General features: G+C 44.2%; 1 protein-coding gene across 1 annotated transcript; it reads right to left on the bottom strand.

Annotated features, from left to right (window-relative positions):
* Positions 1-4,524: 4,524 nt before the first annotated feature.
* Positions 4,525-24,524, bottom strand: CBX7 (chromobox 7). The gene is made up of 6 exons (XM_066633694.1): positions 24,231-24,524; positions 21,919-21,962; positions 16,962-17,027; positions 15,929-15,995; positions 15,175-15,517; positions 4,525-10,872 (listed from the first exon to the last, which is right to left on the bottom strand). Exons 1-6 carry the CDS (start codon positions 24,297-24,299, stop codon positions 10,715-10,717), a joined length of 747 nt encoding a protein of 248 aa, XP_066489791.1. The 5' UTR covers positions 24,300-24,524; the 3' UTR covers positions 4,525-10,714.
* Between the last annotated feature and the right edge of the window lie 215 nt (positions 24,525-24,739).

Consider the following 24,739-nt stretch of genomic DNA (forward strand, 5'->3'; position numbering starts at 1 on the left):
ACAGATTCCCAACTGTCAAAACTTTCCACACCTCCTGAAGAGCTACAATAGTGATAGTTTGCAACTGTAAAGTCAGAAGGTGGCAGAATATTAAATACTAGTTTGTTTTTAACCTACCTTTCCTCTATGAAGCTCAGAGCAGCATTTTGCCTTCACAACTACCCTCTGAAATAGATTAGACTGGGATCAACAGAACGGAGTAAAGATTAAAACCTAAGATTTTTCACAACCAAATTGACTGTGCCAGTCACTACATCATATTTGCCTAGGATCATTCTTCAGAGTTGTTAAGGGACGGGGCGAGGGCAGGATATTGTACACCTACCCACTCAACCATGGAAGCTTCCAGAAAGTTTGGCCAGCAAAGAACATGTTTAGACCACATTTAGACCATAAAGATTCAAAGATAACACTGAAACAGGAAGTTAGTTAAATGTCAGTTCTCATTTAATAGTCTTTTATAATCTTGTTTGCAACATTTACCACATAAATCATCTAAATAAATAGATGCTGTACAGTCTTTTCACCATGATCAGTACAAAAATAAAGCCGCACATTGCATCCACTAGAACTTGCTCTGGCCCTCCCATTTGTATTACAATCTTCGTTTGCAGCACTCACTCACAAAAAGGCATTAAAACTTTATATATATATATATATTTATATTGGAAACTCTGTTTGGAATTTATTTGTTCCCTCAGCCCCTCCCTCCCCCAATACATTCAGTTAGTCTATACAAAAAAAAAAACAAAAAACCAAGAAGCTCATTCTGTGCAAAAGAAGCTTTGTGTGCAAAGACAACTTGGGCACCATGCCAAGAAGACACCAACTCTGATATCACACCAATAAAGAAAAAGGGAAAACACATCTAAAAGAGACACCTCCCATCTGTTTCGCTTTCTTCCATTCATCACAAAGTACTCTGTCCCCTTTCTACCCCAAAAGAAAACAAGAATAATTAAGTTATTAATTCAGACTAGTGTCTTGAGAGACCAAGCAGTGCAAATGACAGGAAGGAAGAGCAAAAGCTCAAACCCCATCAAAGAGGATCTGGACTCTTTTGTTGACAGGTACTTGGCACTAAAGAAGCCTTCTTCTAAATGTCACCAAATTATAATGCCCCATTTTCAAAAACAAAACAAAACTGCGTTATTTTCCTGCTTATAGGAGAGACCCACCCCCAACACAAACATAATCTGTTCAAAAATACAACAGTCATTGAGAAACGACTGCTGCATTGCGTACACCCCACCCAAGAGCATGATGCAGCCCCATCTCTCTAAGCTACTAAAGTGCAATTTGTCAAGGGAAAAGGGGGTACTCTGAAGAGCGGCATTAAAAATATATGTATCTCTTTATATAAATGGAAGAGATTCACAATGCTGCGTTTTGACCGACTTGTCCAAGGCCAGAAACAAGTTATTGCCAGTATCTGAAAAGTATTCTGTGTTCCTTAGGAGAAGCTTAGAATTATACTAAATCTATGAGACAACTATGATTTCCTGGTCCTAAAACTATGCCATTAGCCTAAATGCAAAAAGCCAGGTGTAAGTTGTAGAAAATAGAGCAGACCACAGCCTGAAATTCCAATGCCCACATAATGCTAGATGCCACTGCTAAACAGAGAAGTATGAATTTCTGTGCAGTTTAGGCTAGGTTTGCCCTGGTGCAAGTCTGCCAGTTGGTTACCAGTCAAGCACACAGCCGACCTATATCACCTGAACAGCAAGTGTTGGCGCTAATGTGAATGAGGCGAGCTGTGTGTTTGTTGGTTTCTCCTGTACCATCAGAATTCCTCTTTAAAATGGGAATATTTGGTCACAGGACCTTTCATTCTGTGACAGCATCAGTACAACCTTTGAAGCAGCTTGACCAAAAATAAATATCTGGATTTTTAAAAACATGGACTCTTGTTAAAAATTCCTTGGAACTTTGGTGCGAGTGCTACAATTCCCTCTTCCTCACCAAGAGGCCCCATTTCACACACCCCCCCTTCTGCTCATCACTTCTGTTGGTTTAGATGCTTTGGTCAAGCATGGAAGCCGGTAACCACATGGTGGATGTGAAAGCTACAACTTTCCCCCATTTTCTAATGTCAGATCTGAGTCTGCAAGTACAAGCCCAGCTTTGAACCTCTAGGAATCCAGAAATGACAAATTAGACTTGCTCTATGGTACTTTTTGGTTCAGAGAAAATGGCATCATGTTCATTTTACACTTTCTGAAAACCAGGGAGTGAGGGGAGCTACTTTTCCCAAGAAAGTTTCTTGTTGTTAGAAAAGAAAACCTGATCTGCATGTCAAAGGCAATTCTTTTTAAAAGTTTATCATCCCCCCCCCCATTTCTATTAGGATTTGGTACCTTATACCTCAGCAACTTGACACCAAAGGATCGAAAACAACGATCAACCATTGGTCAATCCACCACCAAACAAGTGATCATGCACACGATCTTTCAACCTCTGCTTTTTGCTCCATCATTGGTTTTGGTTGAATGCGCATCAATATCTAAAAAGCGTCAGAATAACTACAACTTTGGAAGTCAATCTTTCATGGCCATTATAATCTTGACTTTATTAATCTCAGCCCTAGGGTGCTGAAGGAGAAAAAGAGACTTTTTATCAGTACCTCCATATCTCTGCCATTACCAGATACAGACGAGTCAATGGCTTGGGCAGGCTCCGTGGAATCTTTGATTACAGTACTTCTTTCAACAACAGATCCTCAAGCCACAAACTTTTTTTCCAAACCAAGGAAAGTTTGGAAAGCAATTTCTGATATGATAAGGGGATCTGTTGCTCAAAGAGGAAGAAGTTTCCACTGAATGAGCTCTGGATCTTCTAAACCACTATTCTTCAACCTTGGAGTCGGGACACAATGGGGTCACGAAGCCTCAGTTGTCAGATCACAGGAACTAAAGGGGATGAAAAGGGTTGAAGACCACTTACTAGAGCACCACCAGGTAAAGGGGAAGACATCTGGTGTATCCTTTCAGGTATCAAGAGATTGATTCCCAATTCTGCTCAGATTCTTAGCAATTCTGCAAAAATAGCTTGCACTATTCATGTTATTATTATTCAGGGTAATAGCTTGCACTATACAGGTTCATGGTAACTTTTTTTGCTTATCTAATAAGAATATCTGGCTATAGTGAACAGTGCTGGGAGGGTGTAATGGGGTTGGCAGATCGGGTCTCAAGAGGAGGGCAGGATCAATAGCAGGCCCCCAGTCTCATACATATTTATTTATTGGGGTCATGGCATGAAAAAGGTTGAAGACCACTGTTCTAAACCAAGGTGTGGAATCCAACCCAAACTTTCTCTGAACACTCACCAACACAAAACATTAATGGCTCCATGCTTTCTCTGATAGAGAGTATTGGAGCATACTATGCACATGCAGCATTTTTTACACATTGGTTATATTAATTTAAAATGCGGCCTTTTTTCTTATATGCTCCTTTGCCTCACATTTACTGTTATCCAACTGCATGTCAAGGTGGTGAACAGCTTGCCATGCCAAAACTCTGTTACTGGGCAATGCAAGAGGGAATTATTCAACAATAAAAATAATGGGACAGGATTTCAACTTAGTCTAGCATGGAAACCATTAAATACTGGATCTCAAAGATCATTTGTTTTTGACTAATTACTTTGGCATGACTTTATAAATGAGCCACTTTTGAACCCTGGAAGAGTCAGAAATTTGAAACAGTATCCAAACCAGTGCCATAGCTCCCTGAAGCAATGCAATCCAACTCTGAGCAGTGCAGCAAGAATACAACTAGAAATGGAAAAAAAAAGAATAACCTAATTCTAGTTTGGGCACCAAGAACATCTACTTCCAGCATAATGTCCCATGACCAAAGGCATTTTTCATGTGATCAAATTTGTTCAGCTGGCTAATTTTATTATATGCATACAATAATGGAGGGCTTTGCAAGGTGTTTATAGTCACCTGACACCCATCCACCACTATATTGCCGTCCTGACAAGCATGGGGAAGACTATGTATTTTAAGACACAGACAGCAGCTGAAGAGAGAATGAATCTCTTGCCTCTGCAACTCACCCATGATAAACATGCTATCTTCATTTAGCTATTGTTTATCCATATCTGTCTTCCATATCTGCCCCAGCATGAAGAAACCCTTGCTTCACTGGATGTTCTCATTAAAAAGAGGCAGGAGGTCTGGTCTAGAGGGTTGAGTCTCCATTTGCCTGAAGATAACATCCAAAGGTTGCCAGTTCGAGGCCACCGGCACTGTGTGACCTTCAAGCAGCTGACAAGCTGAGCCGAGCTACTCCATCTGCTCTGAGTGTGGGAGGATGGAGGCCAGAATGTGTGGCCAGATCATGAAAGAAACATCTTGTATGTTGTGGTTTCTTGAAAGATAGAAACCTTCCTTCAAATTGTAAAAATCCCTACGGGGATTTAAATTGCCTGCCTGTATAAACCGCCTTGAATAAAGTCTAAGGAGAAATCTGAGGACCAAGAAAGGCGGTATAGAAATACCTGTATTATTATTATTATTATTATTATTATTAAAAATTGATGCAGCCTGAACTGTGCTTGTTTACTTGGAAGTCAGTCCCAATGAACACAATGGGACTTGCTTCCAAATAAACATGCGCAGGATCAGGCCGCACTAGTAGTACCAAGGCCAGCAACTCTGGAATTTTAAAAGGCAAAACCCCAGCTTACACGGCCAGCTATATAAACCAGAGTCCAAGCATGGACTTTACTTTCACAAAATGTATTTAAGGTCAGCATCCTGTCCTCGGAAGCTTCTCAGCAAGTTTGCTGCTACTAACTAATACTCCTGTAAGACAAACCACCTAGGACTGGCTGTAACTAGGGCTGCCACCTTTCCTCACTGGCAGTACTCCTTTGAACAACAGGTGGACAACAACACAGAAATTGCAGCTCTGCCCAGAATGAAGATAGAGTTATGGCAAAAGGTGCATGGACTGAATTTCTTTCCATCACAGGGCTGTTAAAGGCACAGGAACACAGCGGGGGGTGGGGGGGAGAATGAGAGCACAAGGTAGGGTTAAGTAGCTTGGCACATGGAAAATTTGTGCTAGAGTGGTAAGGATAACATTAGGTATTACCTACCTTAATAAAAATACTAGAAAATGTAGCAGCATGGTATTACTCAAGAGAGTATATTCTGGGGTCCCATTTACACATGGCAACTCTGAATAGTTGAATGCTATTTTGTCCCTCTTACTACCATTGAACTACATACCAATGTCCCTTTAACTACTTCATTTAAATTGGATGTCATCTCCTGGAGCCTAACCAAATGCTTAATTTAAATTAAATGCTCATATGTGAATGATTTTAGCTGATGAACCTATGTTTCTCTTTGGGATACTTGATTCTTGTGACTAAGTATTTTTTTTAAAATTAGCTTTTATTCTTAAGCTCTGGAAAACTTGTGCCACCAATGGTGGGGGAAGGAGGAATACTGAATTCTCTTCAGCAGAACTGCTGGACCAACCAGCCACACTCTGCTTTGGGAATCATGTATTGCATCAGAATTACAAATCTTTTGCTCCTGGAAACAAGAGAGGCCCTCCAATTTCAACATCCTTTTCCAGACCAGTTTTTGAAAAGGAAAAGTCTACACAACACACTTTTTCATTCATAAGAGCAACACAACGCCTGTATCACAAAGCCATCACAAATACAGTTCTTCAGAAGATAGCATCACTTCAAACCTAAAAAAAAAAAAAAGCTTTCTTATCCAAGGCTGACTGCCCAAGATATTTACTTGGGAGGTAAATAACATACATTTCAATAAGGCTTGCATGAAAGTGCCTTAAGATTGCAGCCTGAGATTTAAGAGAAACAATAGATGAGATATGCTAAGGAAGAGTGAAATATTATATTCCAACCACATCTCTAATTATCCCTGCCAGTCTCACACTGCTTGAAAATTTAAAACTGGTTGGGAACATACTAACCTGTCACTGAGGGACACAAAGAAATATGGCTGGAAATCATTTCATTAAGCACAGGCAATTTTCAAAGAAGTCAAGATAGAGTCGGCTTCTCCCATATTAACTGCTAGGGATTCCTCCTGCAGACATCTGCAGAAACATTGTTCTTAATTTTTTTTTTTAAATGGTAGTAAAGTTTTGGTCTTGACCTGGGAATAAAGGAGGATACAGTTATAGCCCAGGTTAGAATAGGTTCAACAGTCATTCTTTCTCCCCAGGGACCGACAGTTCTGTGAGATGGGACAATGAGAAGTCTCACCAAATTCCCAGGATTCTTGGGAAGCTAGGGCAGTTAAATGAGTATTAAAAATGGATAAAAGTCTGTAGTATAGTTGTAGCCTTAAGGAAGAAACAGAAACCAAGTACAGAGCAAATCCTGCTGCTTTTCACAAGGTTACTACGTGTTAAGTTTTAGTCAGACATGAAAACATCTGAGAAAACAAGAGTTTCTATCTGAATGACAGATTAAAAGGTGGTACACTAGAAATCACAACTGCAGTGAACTTTCTAAGCTCTATGAGTTTAGCAAGATCACAATGAAAACTGGAGTTTCACAACTAGAGCCAAGGTTTTATAGCACTTGGGAACCCGGTATTATAAATGTGATCCAGCCCTTTGAGAATCAGAATTTTAAATGAAGTTGTTCTAGGAGTGTCAATTTTTCAACTAAAGCTATGTGATCTAGCACAAACTTAAGACGCGAGCACTTCATGGTGTACACCGAGCCTTTCAAGACATGATCACCTGCCAACTGCTGCAGAGCAAGCTGCTATTGGAAGCACAGCCACAGAAAGTGGTTGAAACATTGGCAGCCACCACAGATGTTCAGCTCAACAGTAACCCATTGGCATGCTTCATTACGATGGGTACCTACGGCATTACCGAAAGGGAGGTCTTCATTTGTTTCAATGAGTGTTACAGGCCTACCCAACACCCCACAACAGACAGCAATGCACACAAAAGCTTTACAACCCTGCAGAGGAAGATGTCAGGGTAAGTCAACAGGGTTCCTGAAGCAGCCAAAACTCTAGTGAAATACAGGGCGCTTTATAGTTCCAGCTTGTAGAGAATCAGAAGGTAACTGAAGACGACACATTTGGAAAAGTTATTCCAACCTATACACTCAGAGGCTTGGATCCAAGGTGCCCTTCTCTAGCAGGAAGGCCTTTCCCCGTCAAATTCTGAATTAGCATTTTTAAAAACAGAACTCAGCAGTGGGTCATTCCTCCATCACTAACATCATCTAGAAAGAAAATCAGATAACCCAGATATAACGCTGCCTGACATACAAGAGAAAAAGGACCGAAGTTATCAGATCTGAAGTGGAGAGCCCTACTGTAACCACCATACAATTCCAGGGCATCAAAAATCAGGATACACCTTCCAACCCAGCAATGGCACCTCTCCCTTAGAGCTTGGAGAGAGGGTATGTGGAGGAAGAGGAGGAAAATCCACAGTAATCAACCCACAGTACTCTTTAAGAGATAGCATCTATCTCCAAATTGGGAGGTGGTAACTTTATACAGTACCATAGTGCTCCTCCTGAAGCCGGTTTTGTAGTAAAAGAGCTACAACAGACAGAGTGGGCTTAGAGTCACAGTACTTAAAGTGATATTTTTATACAGTTTTAGAGCAGTGTTTCTCAAACTGTGAGTTGGGACCCACTAGGTGGGTCGCGAGCCAAATTCAGGTGGGTCACAAGCCAATTTCAGGTGGGTCCCCATTCATTTCAATATTTTATTTTTAATATATTAGACTTGCTGCTGCCATGGTATGTGACTGCATTTGGGGAAATGTTACAGACCTGTACTTTTAACAAGCTGCTATGTATATTCTTTTAACAATGTTAGTAAATGGGACTTACTCCTGGGTAAGTGTGGGTAGGATTGCAGCCTAGGATTGTTAAAAATTTTCCTGCCTGATGATGTCACTTCCAGATTCTCATTCTAAAAAGTGGGTCCCAGTGCTAAATGTGTGAGAACCACTGCTCTAGAGAAATACAGGCTCAGAAAGTTCACACCTGGGGGAAACATTAATTTCCATCAGAAGCAAGAAAGTGGAAGTCAGTAAAGCGGAAGAAATTAAGGTGCACCACACATCCTGCACTCCACTAGTTTCTCTCTCATCTCCCCTTCTTATCCATGCTTACACAGAGGCAAAGCCCACTCATTTCACAGCACTTCCTCTCAAGTTCATACATTTGGACAGCATCTCCTCTTTCTAGTTTCCTGTCCTTGTATTCTATAGGAAGATATTTGCTGGAGTTTTTCATTTGTTAAAGTCAACTTTAAAAGAAGCACGCACACACACGAGAACATAAGCTAAAACTATACAGTGCGAAGATACAATTCCTTAAATTTAAAAAAAAAAAGTCACAAGGAAGTCCAGCACAAGTTTCAAGGCATTGAAGTGCAAGACAAGGCTCTAAGGAACTGCAAGCAGCTTCTCCCTGGCAAAGAGTTTGAAATCTTCACAGAGAGACACCCATACTTTGTACAGTAAGTCATATATAGGAGTACCAAAGACTTGAGAGCAGAACAAGAGGGATAAGATCAAGGGAAGTATAACACTTCAAGAGTAAAGTAAAAGGAGAATAGCTTTTCAATACTCATATGCGTGATGCTTCCAACCCCACCTTTTTCTGCCAATATTTTGACCCCTTTTTTGATCAGGTAGGACAGTCAATCCCTGGCATCTCCAGACAGGACAGGGAAAAATTTCTGTCTGAAACACTGGAGAGTCCTTGCCAGTCAGTGTTGACGATACTGAGCTAGATGAACCAGTGGGCTGACTTCATAGAAGGCAGCTTTCTACATTCCCCAACAGGCCAGTGTCCACTTCTACTCAGGGACCAGCCTACACTATTAGCTAACAAGGGAAAGTTATAACCCCCCTCCACTGCCGATTCCACAAGAAAGCCCTCCATTCCTACCCAATCCAAAGAGCCACGTGCCACAAATGTGCAAGGCCAGTTCTGACAAATGGCACACAACAGAAGTCAACAACAAAATTCTCATCAGCTTAAGGAACGGCAGAATGTCATGCAGCATTTCTTATCCATCCTGAGCCTGGCAAATCTAGAAAATATTTTTCACACACAAACCCCAGAGACTCACGCCCAGTTGTGAGGTCCCAAGAATCTCTTTGCAGTTGTGTACACGTCAATGACTGGCAGGTTGGCATGCAACAAATGCACACATTCCCAATTGTGTATATACACAAAGTTACTATCACCAGGCCACTGCATCTCTAGCCAAGTTTCAGGAATTCTTAGGAGCAAGATAGGCAAGTTATTAACCATAGCAGTATAGTTTTAACATGTCATCCCATCGGCCTGATAGCAGGACCAATATCTGTTTTGCTTGATATATGCATGCAGTGTACCAGATGGTTTTATGGAACTGGATCTGCATTGCACATGCTCCGCTATGCATCCATCCCCCACAATTTACACTACATCCATCTTCTGCCCTACAGGTCCTCTGCATAGGAAGCGGTGCAATCCACACTACTGGACTGCAAGCTTCTTTCTGATCATGTCAATTATCTACTGAGAATACCTGCATGTCTTCCTCCGAGTCCCTGTGATTTACAGAGGATTCTAGGACACATTCTAGGGGGTACACACAATGCATGTTGAATGATAGATCAGATCAGTCTCACTTCACCCACACACACCCCAAGTGCACCCCGACATGCACCAAAATGCTCTTGCAGCTGTCCATTGAATAGATAGGCTGATAATGGTAGATATTGAGGAAGCTCTATTAATTTTCTGAGAAGGCCAGGTTTCCTAGAAACCGAGTTCAGAAACCACTGCTTTATACTAACAGATAAGCAATGATAACGTAGAGTTCTCATGTGCCAGTCACAAAGAGATGGCTTCTTGCCTTCATGTTTCCAGAAAAACATGATCAGGGAAAGCACCAATCCAGAGGGGGTCCCTTGAGCAACACAACCATGCAAACCAGTCGATTCATGCAAAGTGTAGTCTCCCAAATTACAGCATTTATGCAAGTACTGTGGACACCTGTAGGTCACATTTTATACAGCACAGAAAAGGGCAAAAGCATCCACAGGGGATCAGGTACCCAAAGAAGGAGAGGTCTGCCATCTTTCACAGGTGTTGCTGGGAAGGAAGCTGCCCAGGGAAGCAGTCTGACCAAGGACATCTACATAGGAAAAACTGAGGGAGATTTGGCCTCCTCCCTACTGCTCCTTCTTTCAACAGCAGATATGCCATCATTAATACAAGGAGTGGACACTATTCCACAATACACTCTGAATAAACATCTTTGCCAGTGAAAAGAGCTTCCATTTCCCAGACAGACAAAGCAATAATGGACAAGTAATATATCTATATACTCTCTTTCTCTCTCTCGATATATATATATCTATAGTAACAAATGAGGAAAAACACACAGGCACCCCCACATTGCCTTTTCTAGTTTTTGCGTATTTGTAAAGGGAGCAGGAAAAAGAGCCAGTGAGACTTCAACAGTCTAAATAAAACCAAAATCCTCTGTAAACATTTGTGAAGGAAAATTTTCGGATTTTGTTTAAGGATATAATTAAGTCACCTGCCCTAGAAAAATCTGATTAGGAACGCAGGAGGAAAGAACACGCACGCACGCACACACAAAAACACAAACAAAAACATTCTCCCTCCCGCCCAAAACAACCCAAACCCACAAAATAAAAATGAAGCTTCAGAACTGGACGCTCCGGTCTCGGAAGAAGCCCTCGGCCATTTGTGCTTCTCTGAAAGTCACGGTAATGGAGTTTGCTGTGATGTCTGTCACTGTCACTTCGTTAGGGGGCAGCGTGGGGCTCCAGGTAAGGGGACCTTCTGTTGTGTCGGAGCTCACTGTGAAAAAGGGAGGAGGGAAGATGACAGCATGTGAGAAGGTAGAAAAACACTCAGGACCAGGCCAGTAGGAATGGAGGGCTCTTGTTCTGCCATGGAACAGACAGCATCATCAACTATCCCAGAACTGAGACACTGGGCTAGGGTTGGGCAGAAATAGAAGAGAAAGGGCAGCAGGTACTTGATCTCACACACACACAATCTGCGCAAAGAGATGCAGTTGCTGTAGTTCCAGCAAGGATTGATATACTTACATCAGCACTGATCTATTCCCTTTACACCTCCTGCCTAAACAGCCCACTTTAATGGAATATCAGAAGATGGGGTCTCAGTTCATCAAACCATCTCTACAGTGCTGGCACCAGGTTGCTGGGGGCAAAGCCTTGCGCTGGGTCCCTAATGGCACTCTGATGCCTGACTCCGGTGGCACACTGGGTGCTACAACTACCACCAGTGCTAAGGGTTCAAGGATGGACCCAGCCAGATAGCCCCTCTCCCATATGGGCCCTCAGGTCAGTGCTCACCACAACACACACTGCTGCAGCTCTGCCCTGGCAAATCTTCTCACTGAAAAGGACTGCTGTGGCGTTAGCCAGGAATGGAGTTTATATTGTGCAACTAGGAAATTAAAAGACGTTTTCCAGATTCTTTTGTTACCCGCTGTTAACATAGCAAAAAAAGGGGGGGATGGGGGAAAATATTCTCTAGAACGAAGTTACAAGGAAAGGTTGACTATTACATTTTGAAGGCGTTGGAAAGAACATTTCCTTTTCCCCCCATCAAGTGGGAAATCACAATCTCCTTTCTCTATTCAACTTAAGCAAGTTGATTTCCTGTAACTGACCCAGCAAATACAGCTCACAAATGAGCCATCCCTTCCAAGACTTCTGATTTTGGGTCCACAATGAAAAAGCGTCATACAAGACAAATAGCGGCAATAACTCCTTTCCCCGTACCAAAAAAAAAAAAAAAAGGAGAGGAAAAGGAAGCCTCTTTTCTATTACTTTACCTGTTCTACACTCTCCTGTCCCACCTGAGTGAGGGCCCTTTAACTGGGCAATCCTGGCTTCTGTCTTGGATATCTGAAGCATGTCTACTTTCACCTGAGAAAGATTCCATTCACCCCCGACACTACCCGGAATTTCATACTTGCACACACATAGGAGAATTTAAGTAAAAAAGGTTTATATTTTTCTAGTAACTTTCCATTAACGACACCTCAAAGGGCTTTGCAACCCTATAGCTCAGTGGTATTCAAACTGGGGCGTTGCGATGCCCCAGCCTAAGGGTCCTGGTCCCTTTCCCCTTAAGGGGCTGGGGCAGCCAGGAGGCAGGGAGGAGGCAGCGCACGATCCCCAGGATCGCACCACTCAGGGGGGCTGCAGGGGCTTGGTGCACTTGCCCAAGCCCCCTGCAGCCCCCTGGGGGTGCGGGGAGCCCTGCGCGACCTTCGGCAGGGCTCCCCAGGTCAGGGAAGATGACAGCAGAGTGATCACGCCCCGCTCCGCTAAACCGGAAGCAGTGTGCGATTGCCCCACTTCCCCTCTTGACCGGACTGCAGGGACTGGGGTGCACCCTCCAGTCCCTGCAGCAGCCGTCCCTGGATGCAAGGAGCCAGGCGGGAGCGCCTGCAGGGCTCCTCGGGTCAGGGAAAATGAGAGCGGGGCGATCGCGCTCCGCTTCCCATTTTGCGGCCTCCCCCCACCCCCGCAAAGACTTACTGCGGGATTTAAACTCCCTGTGAGTTTGAAAATCGCAGCTATAGCTGAAGGTTCCAAACCATCCAGTTAAAATGTAGTAGCCATCTAATAGGTCAGTGTTTCTCAAACTGTGGGTCGGGACCCACTAAGTAGGTCGCAAGCCAATTTCAGGTGGGTCCCCATTCATTCCAATATTTTATTTTTAATATATTAGACTTGTTGCTACCATGGTACAAGACTGCATTTGGGGAAATGTGACAGATCTGTACTTTTAACAGGCTACTATGTGTATGCTCTTAACAATGACTGTAAATGGGACTTACTCCTGGGTAAGCGTAGGTAGGACTGCAGTCTAGAATTATTAAAAATTTCCCTGCTTGACGATGTCACTTCCGTTCATGACATCACTTCTGGTGGGTCCTGACAGATTCTCATTCTAAAAAGTGGGTCCCGGTGCTAAATGTGTGAGAACCACTGTAATAGGGCTTGGACAAGAGAGACGAATAAACCTCTCAGTTGAAGCTACAAGCAACAGAAACTCACTTTGCACTTTTCAAGTTATCAGAGAATCTCCAAGGAAAATAAACACAAATATGTACTCCCAATGCACACTGGAAAGTTGTCCTCTCGTTAAAAATGTGTTTACTGCCCAAGTTCTGTGACAAGGTATGTTAAGGGGCCCCTTGCTTTCCTCTCCAACTCTATCTAGCAGCCATCTTCTGCTTTTCCCACCTTAGTTATTCCCACATCTGAAGTTTGGCAAAAAATGGAAGTCTCCCAAGGCTTATGGGCCATGGTACCCTAAATGAGTCACACAGCCTTGCGCAAAAACAAGAATGGGGTACACAAAAGGGAGTGGAACCATGACAGGGGTTGGGGAGGCTTTAGGACTTTGTCCCTCAGTTCACTCCTGACAAAAGCTTTTTAGCCCATCTTTAAAATGCCTGAGGAGGGCGAATGGAACAGGGACAACAAAAGGTAACTGCTCTTCTATACTTCATCATACTTTTATTCCAGTTTCAGCATCCACTAAAGCAACCTAAAAGCCATAGTTAGACAAGGGTGTTGCAAAATCTCCTCTTTCCCTCACCCCTGTACTATAGCTCCCAGTGCGCTCCTAGAAGAAAATTACTGTTAAACCAGTACAAGTCTGCAAAGTTGATACATTTAGAGAGATCACATGGGGGAGGGGGAGCTGCACTATCAGCATGAGTTGCCACAGGTACTTCTAACTGGACCAGAGGCCTCTCCACAGAACAGTTGTTAAGGGCATGTGCAGACCACCAAGCAGGAAGCACAACATGTCGTATTTCCTATTGCAGTGGTTTAGAACTACTGTCATTGTTCCAGCACGTTGGTAAAAGCACTGTCCATACAAACTCTGTTAGTCTTTCCAGACTAACAATCTGTTCTCGGCCTTGGGCCAAGCCTACAAACACGTGGAATGCAGTTGACTGGGACTCAGGATACTCACACAACTCTTAACTGGGAATTACCCCTTAGGCCAGTGGTTTTCAAACTCTCATGGAGAGTTTGAGCCACTGTAAGTGCTTGCAAGGGCAGGGGGAAGGCAGCAGCGCCACTCAGGGGCTGCAGGGGCTTGGGTGCACTTACCCAAGCCTCCTGCAGCCTCCCGGGGATGCACGGAGCCCGGCGCGACCTTCAGCAGGGCTCCCCGCAGCAGTGAAAGCGAACGCGGAGCGATTGCGCTCTACTTCCGCTTTAGTGGAGGCAGGGCGCGATCGCTCCGCTTTCACTTTCACTGCTGTGGAGAGCCGTGCTGAAGGTCGCGCCGGGCTCCTCGCACCCCTGGGAGGCTGCAGGAGGCTTAGGCAAGTGTATCCAAACCCCTGCAGCCCCCAAGCGGCGCGATCCTGGGGTTCACACCGCTGCCTCCTCCCTACCTCCAGGCTGTCCCCATCCTTTAAGGGGGCAGAAGCCAGGGCCCACAGGCTGGGTCATTTGAAAAGCCCTGCCTTAGGCAACTTGCAGAAGGTCTGGAGAGTTTCACTGGCAACTGTAGACAGCCCCAGTGCTCAGAATGCAGGCAAAGAGGAAGATGGAGGGCCACAACATTTTTGATACATGTCCTGGCCTGGTATTTTTGTTTTTCAAAGAAAAAAAAGGCGCAAACAGAGAGGGAGTAGCACAACTACAGTAGGGGGCCGGGGGCCTTAAATTCTTTGCCACACCACAGTTTCAATCTAGATCACTCACCCTCCTAAATGTTATCCTGATGAGGAAAAAAAGCTTCTGTAAAAGACCACAATTGTCCCACTTCCCCACAATTAAAATAGTATGTGTGTGGGAGGGGCAAAACTATGGTGAAGGCAAAGTGTTAAAGCTCACCTGCCTCATCCACTGGGGTTTCACTGCAGTTTGATGCTCCCACAGCTGAACTTTTTTTAAGACGATAAAAAATACCCAACCAGGATATGCATTGAAAGTAAAAATGTGAAAGTTGTTGAACAATTGAAAGTTGAAATTGAAAGTTGAACAACTGTGAAAGTAACAATTGAAAGTGTGCTTTGGCCTTGAAAGTGGAGGAAGTGAGATGAGATGGGCCTGCGCCTAGTATAATGGGGATGTTATCAAGCCTTACCCTCTATGCTGGCAGGTTGCATAGCATCATCCCAGTCAGTGGGCGCCTGTCTGTCCTCTAGCGCCACTGGCTCCTTCAGGAAGAATTCCCGCCGGCGGTTCCGGTTCTCCAGGCTTGCCATGCGGGTGAACTTCTTCCGTGAAAGACGCAGGTACTTCTGGTTCTTGTTTTGCTTGCGGAGAGGGAAAGGCAGGACCCCTCCTCCAGTCTTCTCAGGCAGCTCCGTTTGTCCTCCTTTGGTCCCTACCAGGTTGTTTCCTCCTCCCCCAAACCTCCGTGACAGAGAAAAGCAGAGTTTCTCTTTCCCTTTGTGTGCACTCCTCAGGTCCATGCTATACAGCCTCTGTAAACACAGAAAGACACTCCTAACTTAATAACTTTGGGATGTACTGGGGTCTCCATGACACTTGTAGCCGCTTACAAGTCCTAGCCTTCCTTTCAACATTGCCCAAAGGTAGGGTAATGTTGTGGCTCAATGTGCTCTATGGCTCAGTATTAGAGGCAGTCTGAGGAATTACTTGCATGGAAGCAAAAGCTCTAATGACTGACTTGCAGAATATTTAAGGGCATGTACCTGTGTAGGAGGCATTTTTTCCTAGCAAAAAGGAGTTCCATGTTGGTTCTCAGAGAGGTCAACTGCACTGAGTACACGGTTCTCGAGAGACATTAAGATAAACCATGGTTCTGAGAGCTGACTTTACCTAAAATGTATGTGACACTAGACAGCAATGCTGGGGTTTAGGGTTATGGTTACCTGCAGCAAGAGACGCTTTGGTTTGGGGCCTCTCTTCCGGTAACCTGAGGCTCGCTCTCTCTCTTCCCTGAGGAAACAAAAGACACCTGGTAGTTTCATTTAGTTAACACAGCACAAGCACCAACAAGGCCTTTTGACCATTTCCTCACAGCACTGATTTTGTTCATCAATGTTACTTAGATATACCACACAACTGCTGCTTGTGCAAATATCAGTCATGGAAAAAAGAGATCCATTTAACAAACAGCAGACAATGCAGCTCAATGATGTACTAACAAGAAAAAAAAAATCATACCAACCTCCCCCCTCCACACCAACTGATACATTACTAAGGAGACATGGGTTGGCAGCTCCCACATATATACCCTATAACATGTGGTCCATAAGGACACAAGAACAGCCCTGCTGGATCAGGCTAAAGACCCATCTAGTCCAGTTTCCTGTATTTCACAGTGGCCCACCAGATATCTCAGGGAGGACACAAGATACCTGTAACGCAGCAGCAGTCAGCATCAACATCAGCCCAATTGGGTCTACTCAAATCTGTGCCGAATACAGAGGAGCAGCTTGGCTCTGTGCTGAGTTGCCTGGGAGTGGGGTTAGGATCTGGCACAAGAGCTGGATCCTGGTTCCACCCCCCCACCCCGAAACACTCCCATTCCACCATACCCTGCCCTCCCTGAGTCCCCATGCCAGCCTAACTCAGCTAGCACAAACCTACCAGTGTGCCGGCTCTGCGGGGCCCATGTTGGCCATGCGCTGGCCTTCCTCCTCTCCAGGTGCCATGAAAGCGCTTTATGACACTTTCACAACACCTCTGGGTCAATGCAAGGGCTGGTTGGGATTGGGCCCTAAATTATGCTTAGCAGAACCAATCTTAGCAGAACCTTTAGGTTAGCTGGGGGTCTATGCTGAAGGATAGCATAATTATTCATTTAGGCCTTGGCCTTTGACCCTGTCAAACCTCTTCTATTCATCAAAGATTATTTTGTTTTAACTTTCCCTTCCCTGGTACAAAAGAAGAAACTCTTACTTCTCTTCATAAGCCATCACGAGGCGAGGGTCAAGAATGTGTTCCTCTGGCTCCCAGGTGCTGTATCTGAGAACATTGGGGGGGGGGGGAACCAATCATTTCAGGTACATGATTAACATTGCTCTACATCAACTAGCACCTATATCAGTTGGAGAGTAAAACCCAATTAAACACTGAGAATTTTGCACTCCCTACATTCTTGGATCCAACATGAGTGCCCATCCTTCTTGGACAAGATAAACTTTTTGTTCTTAGGTTACATCCACCCAACTCTTCAATCCACCTCTAACAATCAATACAAAACAACCTTTCCACCAAAAGCAGAACAATCTCCTCTGCAGCAGTTTCAGCAATTTAGGAGCTTATATCTTTCTACCTGCAGACTGCAAAGCTAACCTTTATAGAGACTAAAAACAGTTTTTTTTGCCTGCATGGGTAACTACTTTAGAGCTCTAGACTATGACTCAACATGTACAATGAATATATTTCACCAATTCTAAAAAAACCTACGTGTAAACACAGCATTTATTTAAAATATGTTTTCTCACCATTCCATCCACCAGACTTACAAAATAATTTTAAAAACTAACAAGCATAGCAAAATGATATTAAAACAAAAAAGGAAAAAACAGCCAGCAGAAAAACATATTCCCATTTGATAATTCAGCACGGTAAGATAAACAGCACCAATACTGCACTACCAAAAGGCCCTCTGGAAAGTTGCCATCATAGCTTTAAGTTGGAAAGTCAGCAGGGAAGAAACATGGTTAGACTTCACTCAGGGGAAGACCCCACACCCTTGGCACCAGTCTAGAAATGTCCCTGTTGCATGTGGCTACCTAACTGCACATCAGGCTGCAATGAAACACACAGTAGGGCCTCTCAAGATTATTCAAGTATCCGAATAGGGTTATACAGGGGAATGCAGTCCTTGAATTATCCTGGTCCCTGACCGTTTATGGATTTTAAAAGATTAAACACAACAGAACTGGGCCCAGGAAACAACTATAAGCTAGTTGCATAAAAATATACTGTACTCTGAATGGCTCGTCCCGCCAATGCTCTGAGAGTGGCCACATTCTGGACCAGCTGATTCTAAACAGTCTTCAAAGGCAGCTACATGTGCAACATGTCACAGTGACCCTTCAGCGAAATCCTATGCATGTTTATTATCAGAATTAAGCCCCATTGAACTCTGTGGGGCTTACTCCCAAGCATGTGTGTATAAGATTGCAGTTCCAGTCTGGATGTCATCAGAGCATGACTAGGAAAGGATGCAATTGGCCTATCAACCAAAGCCAACAGAAGATATTCCTGGCTATTGCCACCACCTGGATATCCAGGAGCACAACCAGATCCAAGAACACCCCTTAAACTGCAAGTCTGAGTACTGAGGGAGAGGGCAACCCTATGCAACACATACATCTACTCTCAGATTAGCCATATTTCCAGTTAAAATCTTATTTGGATTAAGCTTCCATTTGTTCAACCCTATCCAATCCATCACTGATCTCAAACATGGGGTTCAGACTCCCACTGCCCCTTGGAATTTGACTGAAAAGTAAAGAATTGGGGGGACAGGAATATATCTGTAGAAAGAGGTTCTGGAAAGTTTGGTACTCCATGTTAATATGCAAATTTACACAATTTGCTTGCAGCAAATGAGAAAAAAATGGCAGCTATTTATACCTTCTTGAAATAAGAGAGATCATGTAGATGGAATACATGCACAGAAACCATCAGTGCTTTAAAAGGGAGGAAGAACACAAGCATGCATGCATATGAACACAGACAATAAGTATAGGGCATCAATGATGGTCCTGACCTTAACTGGATTGTGTGTTTCATTAATGAATTTTTCCTCTAAATACAGTAATACAAAAGGGACAAGCTTTCTGCAGCAAAAATACTAGTTTTCTCAATATGTCACCTCTGATGACATTTTAAGGGCAGGGATCAGCAGATGACCAGAAGGGACAGTGTAGATCAAGGAGCTGCACCTGCAAGGTCCTGGGCTCAAATCCCAACAAGCAGAGCCTCCTGGGATAACCAGGTACCATTTCTCAAATTTCCCACCACCTTGTGAATTTCTTGCCGAAAGGCAGGATATAAATATTTTAAGCAAATCTCTCAGCCTCAAGTTTCTCCGGTGAAATGGAAAAGCAATAACAGCCTTACTCCTCCTTGCAGGAGGAATGCAGTCAAGTTTTTCTTACCTGCCTTGGGGGGGGGGGGGGAATGAGGCTCTGTGTTAAAAGAGCCAATAGATGCACTTCATAAGGCATCTTTTGCATCCTGCTCTCGGGGGAAGGACATGGATATAAATAGCTACACCACCAGCTTCATTTTCATTAATCTTTATTTGGTTTCCATTATTAGTCAGTCCTCCTTTCCCCCCTTCCTCTCCCCCCCCCCCACTCTTTCGTTCCCGCCTGCTGTGGCAAGCCATAGATGACCACAAGTTATCAAGCCAAAAATGCAATTTGAGCAAGTGGTAGTTTTGCTTTCTATCTTCCTGCTGGAGGGTGGGGATTTTTTGGCATCTGTTTTAGGCAGTGAATGAAAGGGAGGCGAAGGATTTCTTGGTGGAGAGCAGTAGGGTGGGGAACATGATGAGGATGGGGGATTGATCAGAATAAAATATGTCCTATGGGTGTTGCCTGTCCCTCTGCAGTTCGGTTTCTTGCTTGACTGCAGTGAGAAAAACAGTACAGTTTGCCATACACAGATAGCTTGATACACGCACACAGATACTCTCAACTCCCCCCCTCCCTACAGAGGCCAGACTGCAGCAGAACTGCAGACCACGCATTCTGGAAAATACATGTCACATGATTCCTTTTCCTCCTCTTTCTCCCCCTCCCTTTCCTACTTCAAGTCCAAGTTGTAAACAAGCTTGCAGCTGACTCAGAGCCATAACCCTTCAAATCCCTGGCTCTGGGCTCACATGGGTGGAGCATGCAGAACAATTTTTGGAAGAAGAAGAATGGGGGTGGGTGGGGAGGAGAAGCGGGCAAACTGCTCTTGAACTATGGCCACGAATCTTCTTTCTCCAAGCCATGGGGAGAATGTGGAATAACGGGAAAGTATTCAGAGCAGTGTGGACACACCAGATAGAAAACAGAAAGGAAGATTAACCAAAAATGTATCAGAGACTATACTTGTGTACAAAATAATTCAAAAGCTGTTGACAGAGACAGCAGAAGCAGGAAAGGAATTTTATATATTTAATTAAACTTGCACCCTTGCAGGAGAACAGTGCTAAGAAACATAACAGCCGAAATTATAGCAAGTTTTCCGGATTTATTCTGATGTGCCAAGGCAGCAGACTCAATAAAACCTCTTTTATTTTTTAGTTTCAAGAAACCTAGGAGCTCCTATCATTTTTTGTAGGGCTTTGTGTTGCTAGGAAGCCCTAACGGTGGGGTAGGAGTTAAAAAATATAAATCAAGCAAGGAACAACAGGTTATCTTCCTAGCTGTGTGTGGAATTGAGAGTATCACTGCATTTCTGAAAAAATAAAACAACAGGATCTTGGCCTGAAAAACAGCAGTTCGATCCTACATTTAATTACAATTTCTTCAACGGAGTCAAAACTGAATTTGGAGCTCTCTCACAGGATTAGCTGATGAGATGAATAAGTGTATGCCCACTAGCCTAGTATACAGTTAACATGAATTTTAAAAACCATATGGTATCTTTGACCTTCTCAGTCAAAGGAAGAAAAGGGATTGTATGCAATGTACACATGAACCAGAGCCCAGAGTGAGCAGGAAGGCAGATACAGTGATATCTCAGCAAATGATTTGCTTATGCTGCTAGGCTACACCTGCTGTTAGCTGCAATTTAGCCTCTTTTTGCATCTCAATATGCAAGATACTGCTTTAGCAACAAGACAATCTATGAAGAATGAGGTTGGCTATAAGCACAGATTAACAGGAAAACAGGCTCAGGAGTGCAAGTTCAATCTCTCTCTCTCTCTCTCTCTCTCTCTCTCTCTCTCTCTCTCTCTCTCTCTGGGGGTGTGTGTATGTACAGTACTGTATTATACAGTATAGTGATGATTTTACAGCTATATTAATCCTTCACACCATTATACATTGCAGAGCAAGGAACAATTGGTCCCTATTGAAATGCAATTACCTCTGGGGAGGCATTAAGTAGCTATAGACACTAGGCAACAAACTTGCAAAGGTTTAGGCCAGTGATTTTCAAACTTTTGCAGCTCATGGCACACTGGCAAGGCACTAAAATAGTTAAGGAACACCACCAGTTTTTTGACAATTGACAAGGCACACTGTGCTGCCAATGGGGGGCTCACATCCCCAATGGCCCTTCGAATAAATGACACTCTCCCAAATTCCTGCTGCACACCTGGGGACCATTCACGGCACACCAATGTGCCACAGCACAGTGGTTGAAAATGGCTGGTTTAGGCAATACAATAGACCAGAGTGGAAGTTAAACACCTTTGAAAAGAAAACAGTGGGAGATCTTGCCCCATTAAAAGTAGGATGGAAGGCAGCAGAGAAGAAAGCTATAAGATGGATCTAATACTATGCTGAATGATTTGAATGATTCAAATCCCTTATTTTTCTGGACAAATCACAATAGATTATTTAGATTTCTATCCTGGTCTACCCTGCAGGCAGATGGTGGCCAGTAACAATTTTATAGATTACTACAGTGGTAAATATTAAGCAAAAATGCCTTTAGGACTGGGGTTCCAGAAAGAAGGGGCTCTCCTACTTATCAACCAACTACTTTTTACAACACTTTGAGAACACACTGATCTCTTTGAAAAGAGAAATCAGAAACCTGAACTGAGTTTAACCAAACCAGGAGGGGGAAATAGAAGCACAGATCTGTGTTTTTTTGGGAGTTGGGGATCAAATGAAAGTGTAACATAGAAGATAATTAACACAAACATACTTAGAAATATACCCCCAGAACTTACTTGGGAGGCCATCCTTTCCATTTCACCAGGTATTCCACTTTACCCTATGGAAAAAAGGAAGAGAACCAAGATCAGCAACAGTAACAAGCCCCACAAAGAGGCAAAATAATAGGGTCATCAAAACATATGTGCCATACAGATCAAGGTGCCAACTTTCTTGCATATAAAACTTCTCCTCACTGAACTGTATTCCCTCACTGAACTGTATGATATAGTTTATCATGCTAAAAATCCAAAGAACCCTTCTCCAAGTATTTCCAGGTCAATTAACTACAGCAGCATATCATACAACAGCAAAGACATTCAGCCAGTACATGTCTACACTAATAGGAAGGAAGGCACAGACATTGAATAATTCTTTTAAGAAACATCAAAGACTCCTGCAGCCAGGTGGCATGGCTTGCTCAATATTTGTTTGCTTTACTGTCCATGCTCCCTCTCCCATGAGTTCCTTTAGCATGGTGGGCACACTCTCTCTACATCCAGCACACCATAATCCGATGGATTCAATCCATTGGATTGTTTGCTACTTTCCTCTTTTATATGAGGTAATCCTGTAAAAGAAACTGGAAGCAGAGATATGAAGCTTTAGGGCTACAGAAATGGCTGTCCATGTGTCAGGCAGACCTACTGAGGAAGATGCAGATAGCTGCCAGAGATGGTGCAATTTCACACATGCACCCCCACTAGATTTTGTTTTTCACCTCACATGGATTGTAAGGAAGGCAGAGGAGAAAAAAAACCCCTAGGCAGTAGCGTTGTACTCATTTCGTAAGAGTTATACCTTATAAAGTGACACCATTATTTGACTCTACAACTCTGGTTTCCAAAGAACGGCATATGTTCCCCTTCTCTCAGAAGATGCAAGAGACCTAAACAGAACCATTACAATGCTAAAGATTGAGTTATCGAATCACAAATGTGGTTCCATTTTCTGAATGAGCAAGCTGAACTTGCAATAGAAAGGAAAGACTGCCTTGTAAGGGGACTAAGGATTTCAAGAGACTTCAGAGATATGAGCTGTAACACCTCCCCCCCATGACATCTTACATTTAGGGGAAAAATGAGTCATCAAAATGTAAATTCTCCACCTCTCAATGCCCAAATTGTAATATTGGTCTTTCATATGGAAAGACAAGTAGTCACATTTTCCAGGGTAAACCATGAGTTAACTGACCTCTAAGAAATTGATAAATACATACATATACTGAGCCAGAAGGCAGATGATGCATACCACTGTGCACTTAAAATCTAATGACCTACATAACTTGACAAGAGTTGGACAAATCACCACCGTTTCCATGGAATAAGGTAGTGGAATAAGTCCACTACCCATCTTAAGTTTCAAACATACATTGGGCTCCACCATGTATTGAAAGCTAACCTAACTTCCAAGAGATGCAATTCAAAATTCACTCTTCGAACAGCAGCTCTCTATGACACTTTAAAGGACTGGAAAAATGGAAAGGGGGGGGAAATAGCAGGGTGGGGGCTTTTAATATTTCATATCCACCCATTGTAACAGGCACATCTGTCTTCTGACCCAAAAAGTACCCTCTAGTATACTACCTCTGCTACACTATAGTTGCAACTATAGGTCATACGAAGACTTTAGATCTTATTTGCAAGTACAGTTGCAAGTACCACCTGTGGTCCTGAGTGCATTTACCAGGGGTTAAGTTGCCCAAACAATTTACTTCCAAATGAAGATGCTTTAAAACAGGGCTGTGGGGGGAAGAAGAGTCATAAATTAAGGTAGCATGACTCTTCTTCCCCCCACAACCCTGTTTTAAAGCATCTTCATTTGGAAGTAAATTGTTTGGGCAACTTAACCCCTGGTAAATGAGTAGCATGACTCTTCTCCCCCAGCCCTGTTTTAGTCCCCCTCCAAGAACAGCCCCCCACCACGTGCTCAGTACACTAACCATTAGCCACACTACCCTGTTTGGGGCATTACAGTCAACCACACACGTGCCTCCAGGGGCTGCAGGTTGACAAGGGCTGCACTGCCGCCCCCTGCCGGCAGGAAGATAATAGGAGCCGCCACGCCCCCCTTTCTTGCGCCTATGTCATGCGTAGGGGATAGAGAGGGGGGCTTGTGGGTCGCTGCTTCTTGCAGCAGCAGTGAACAGGAGCCTGATCATCGTGGCCAATGGGATGCTTCTAGGGGTGCAGGAGCTGGGTGCGAATCTTGCTCGGGTGCATCTGCCAGGAGGCTCAGAAAGAGCAGCCCCAAGCCCCCCTCCCCTGCTTGCACCCGCTGCTTGCAGCCTGGGAGGTGGGGTGCGAGGGGGGCGGAAAACAGGACCCACCTTCCTGGTGCGCTTCTTCCTGATGCTCTCCACCGCAAACACTTGCTCCCCTATAGCGGAGAGCTCCATGCAGGGAGAGAGGAGGAGGAGGAGGAGGAAACGGAGGAGGCTGCTTCCAGGTTCAGCGTGGGGGTCCGATGGCGTGCCGCAGACTGGCTCTCGCCTCTCGCTGCTGCTGTTATTGCAGCGCCCGCTCGCTCCCCCGCGCCAGCAGCTCAATCACGCCGCCTCCAACGTTCCATTTTAGAACCTGCGCAACATTTTCCCAGGCGCGCGCGAGCCCCCGCCCCCTTCCGCGCCAGCGCCTGTCAAGCTCTCCCCCAGCACTGCACAGCACAGCCCGGACCTGATGGAGTGGCTCCTCCCCGCAGCAACCTGCTCAGCCCCGGCCCCTCCCCCTGCCTTGGCCGGGCCCCCTTCGGGCAGCTGTCCCCTGCCGCCTCCACCAGGAAAGACGCTGCAAGCCTAAGCACACTTCCCTGGGAGAAAGCCCCATTGGCCCAAATGGG

The sequence above is a fragment of the Tiliqua scincoides genome, chromosome 7, assembly GCF_035046505.1.
Source record: "Tiliqua scincoides isolate rTilSci1 chromosome 7, rTilSci1.hap2, whole genome shotgun sequence".
NCBI lineage: Eukaryota > Metazoa > Chordata > Lepidosauria > Squamata > Scincidae > Tiliqua > Tiliqua scincoides.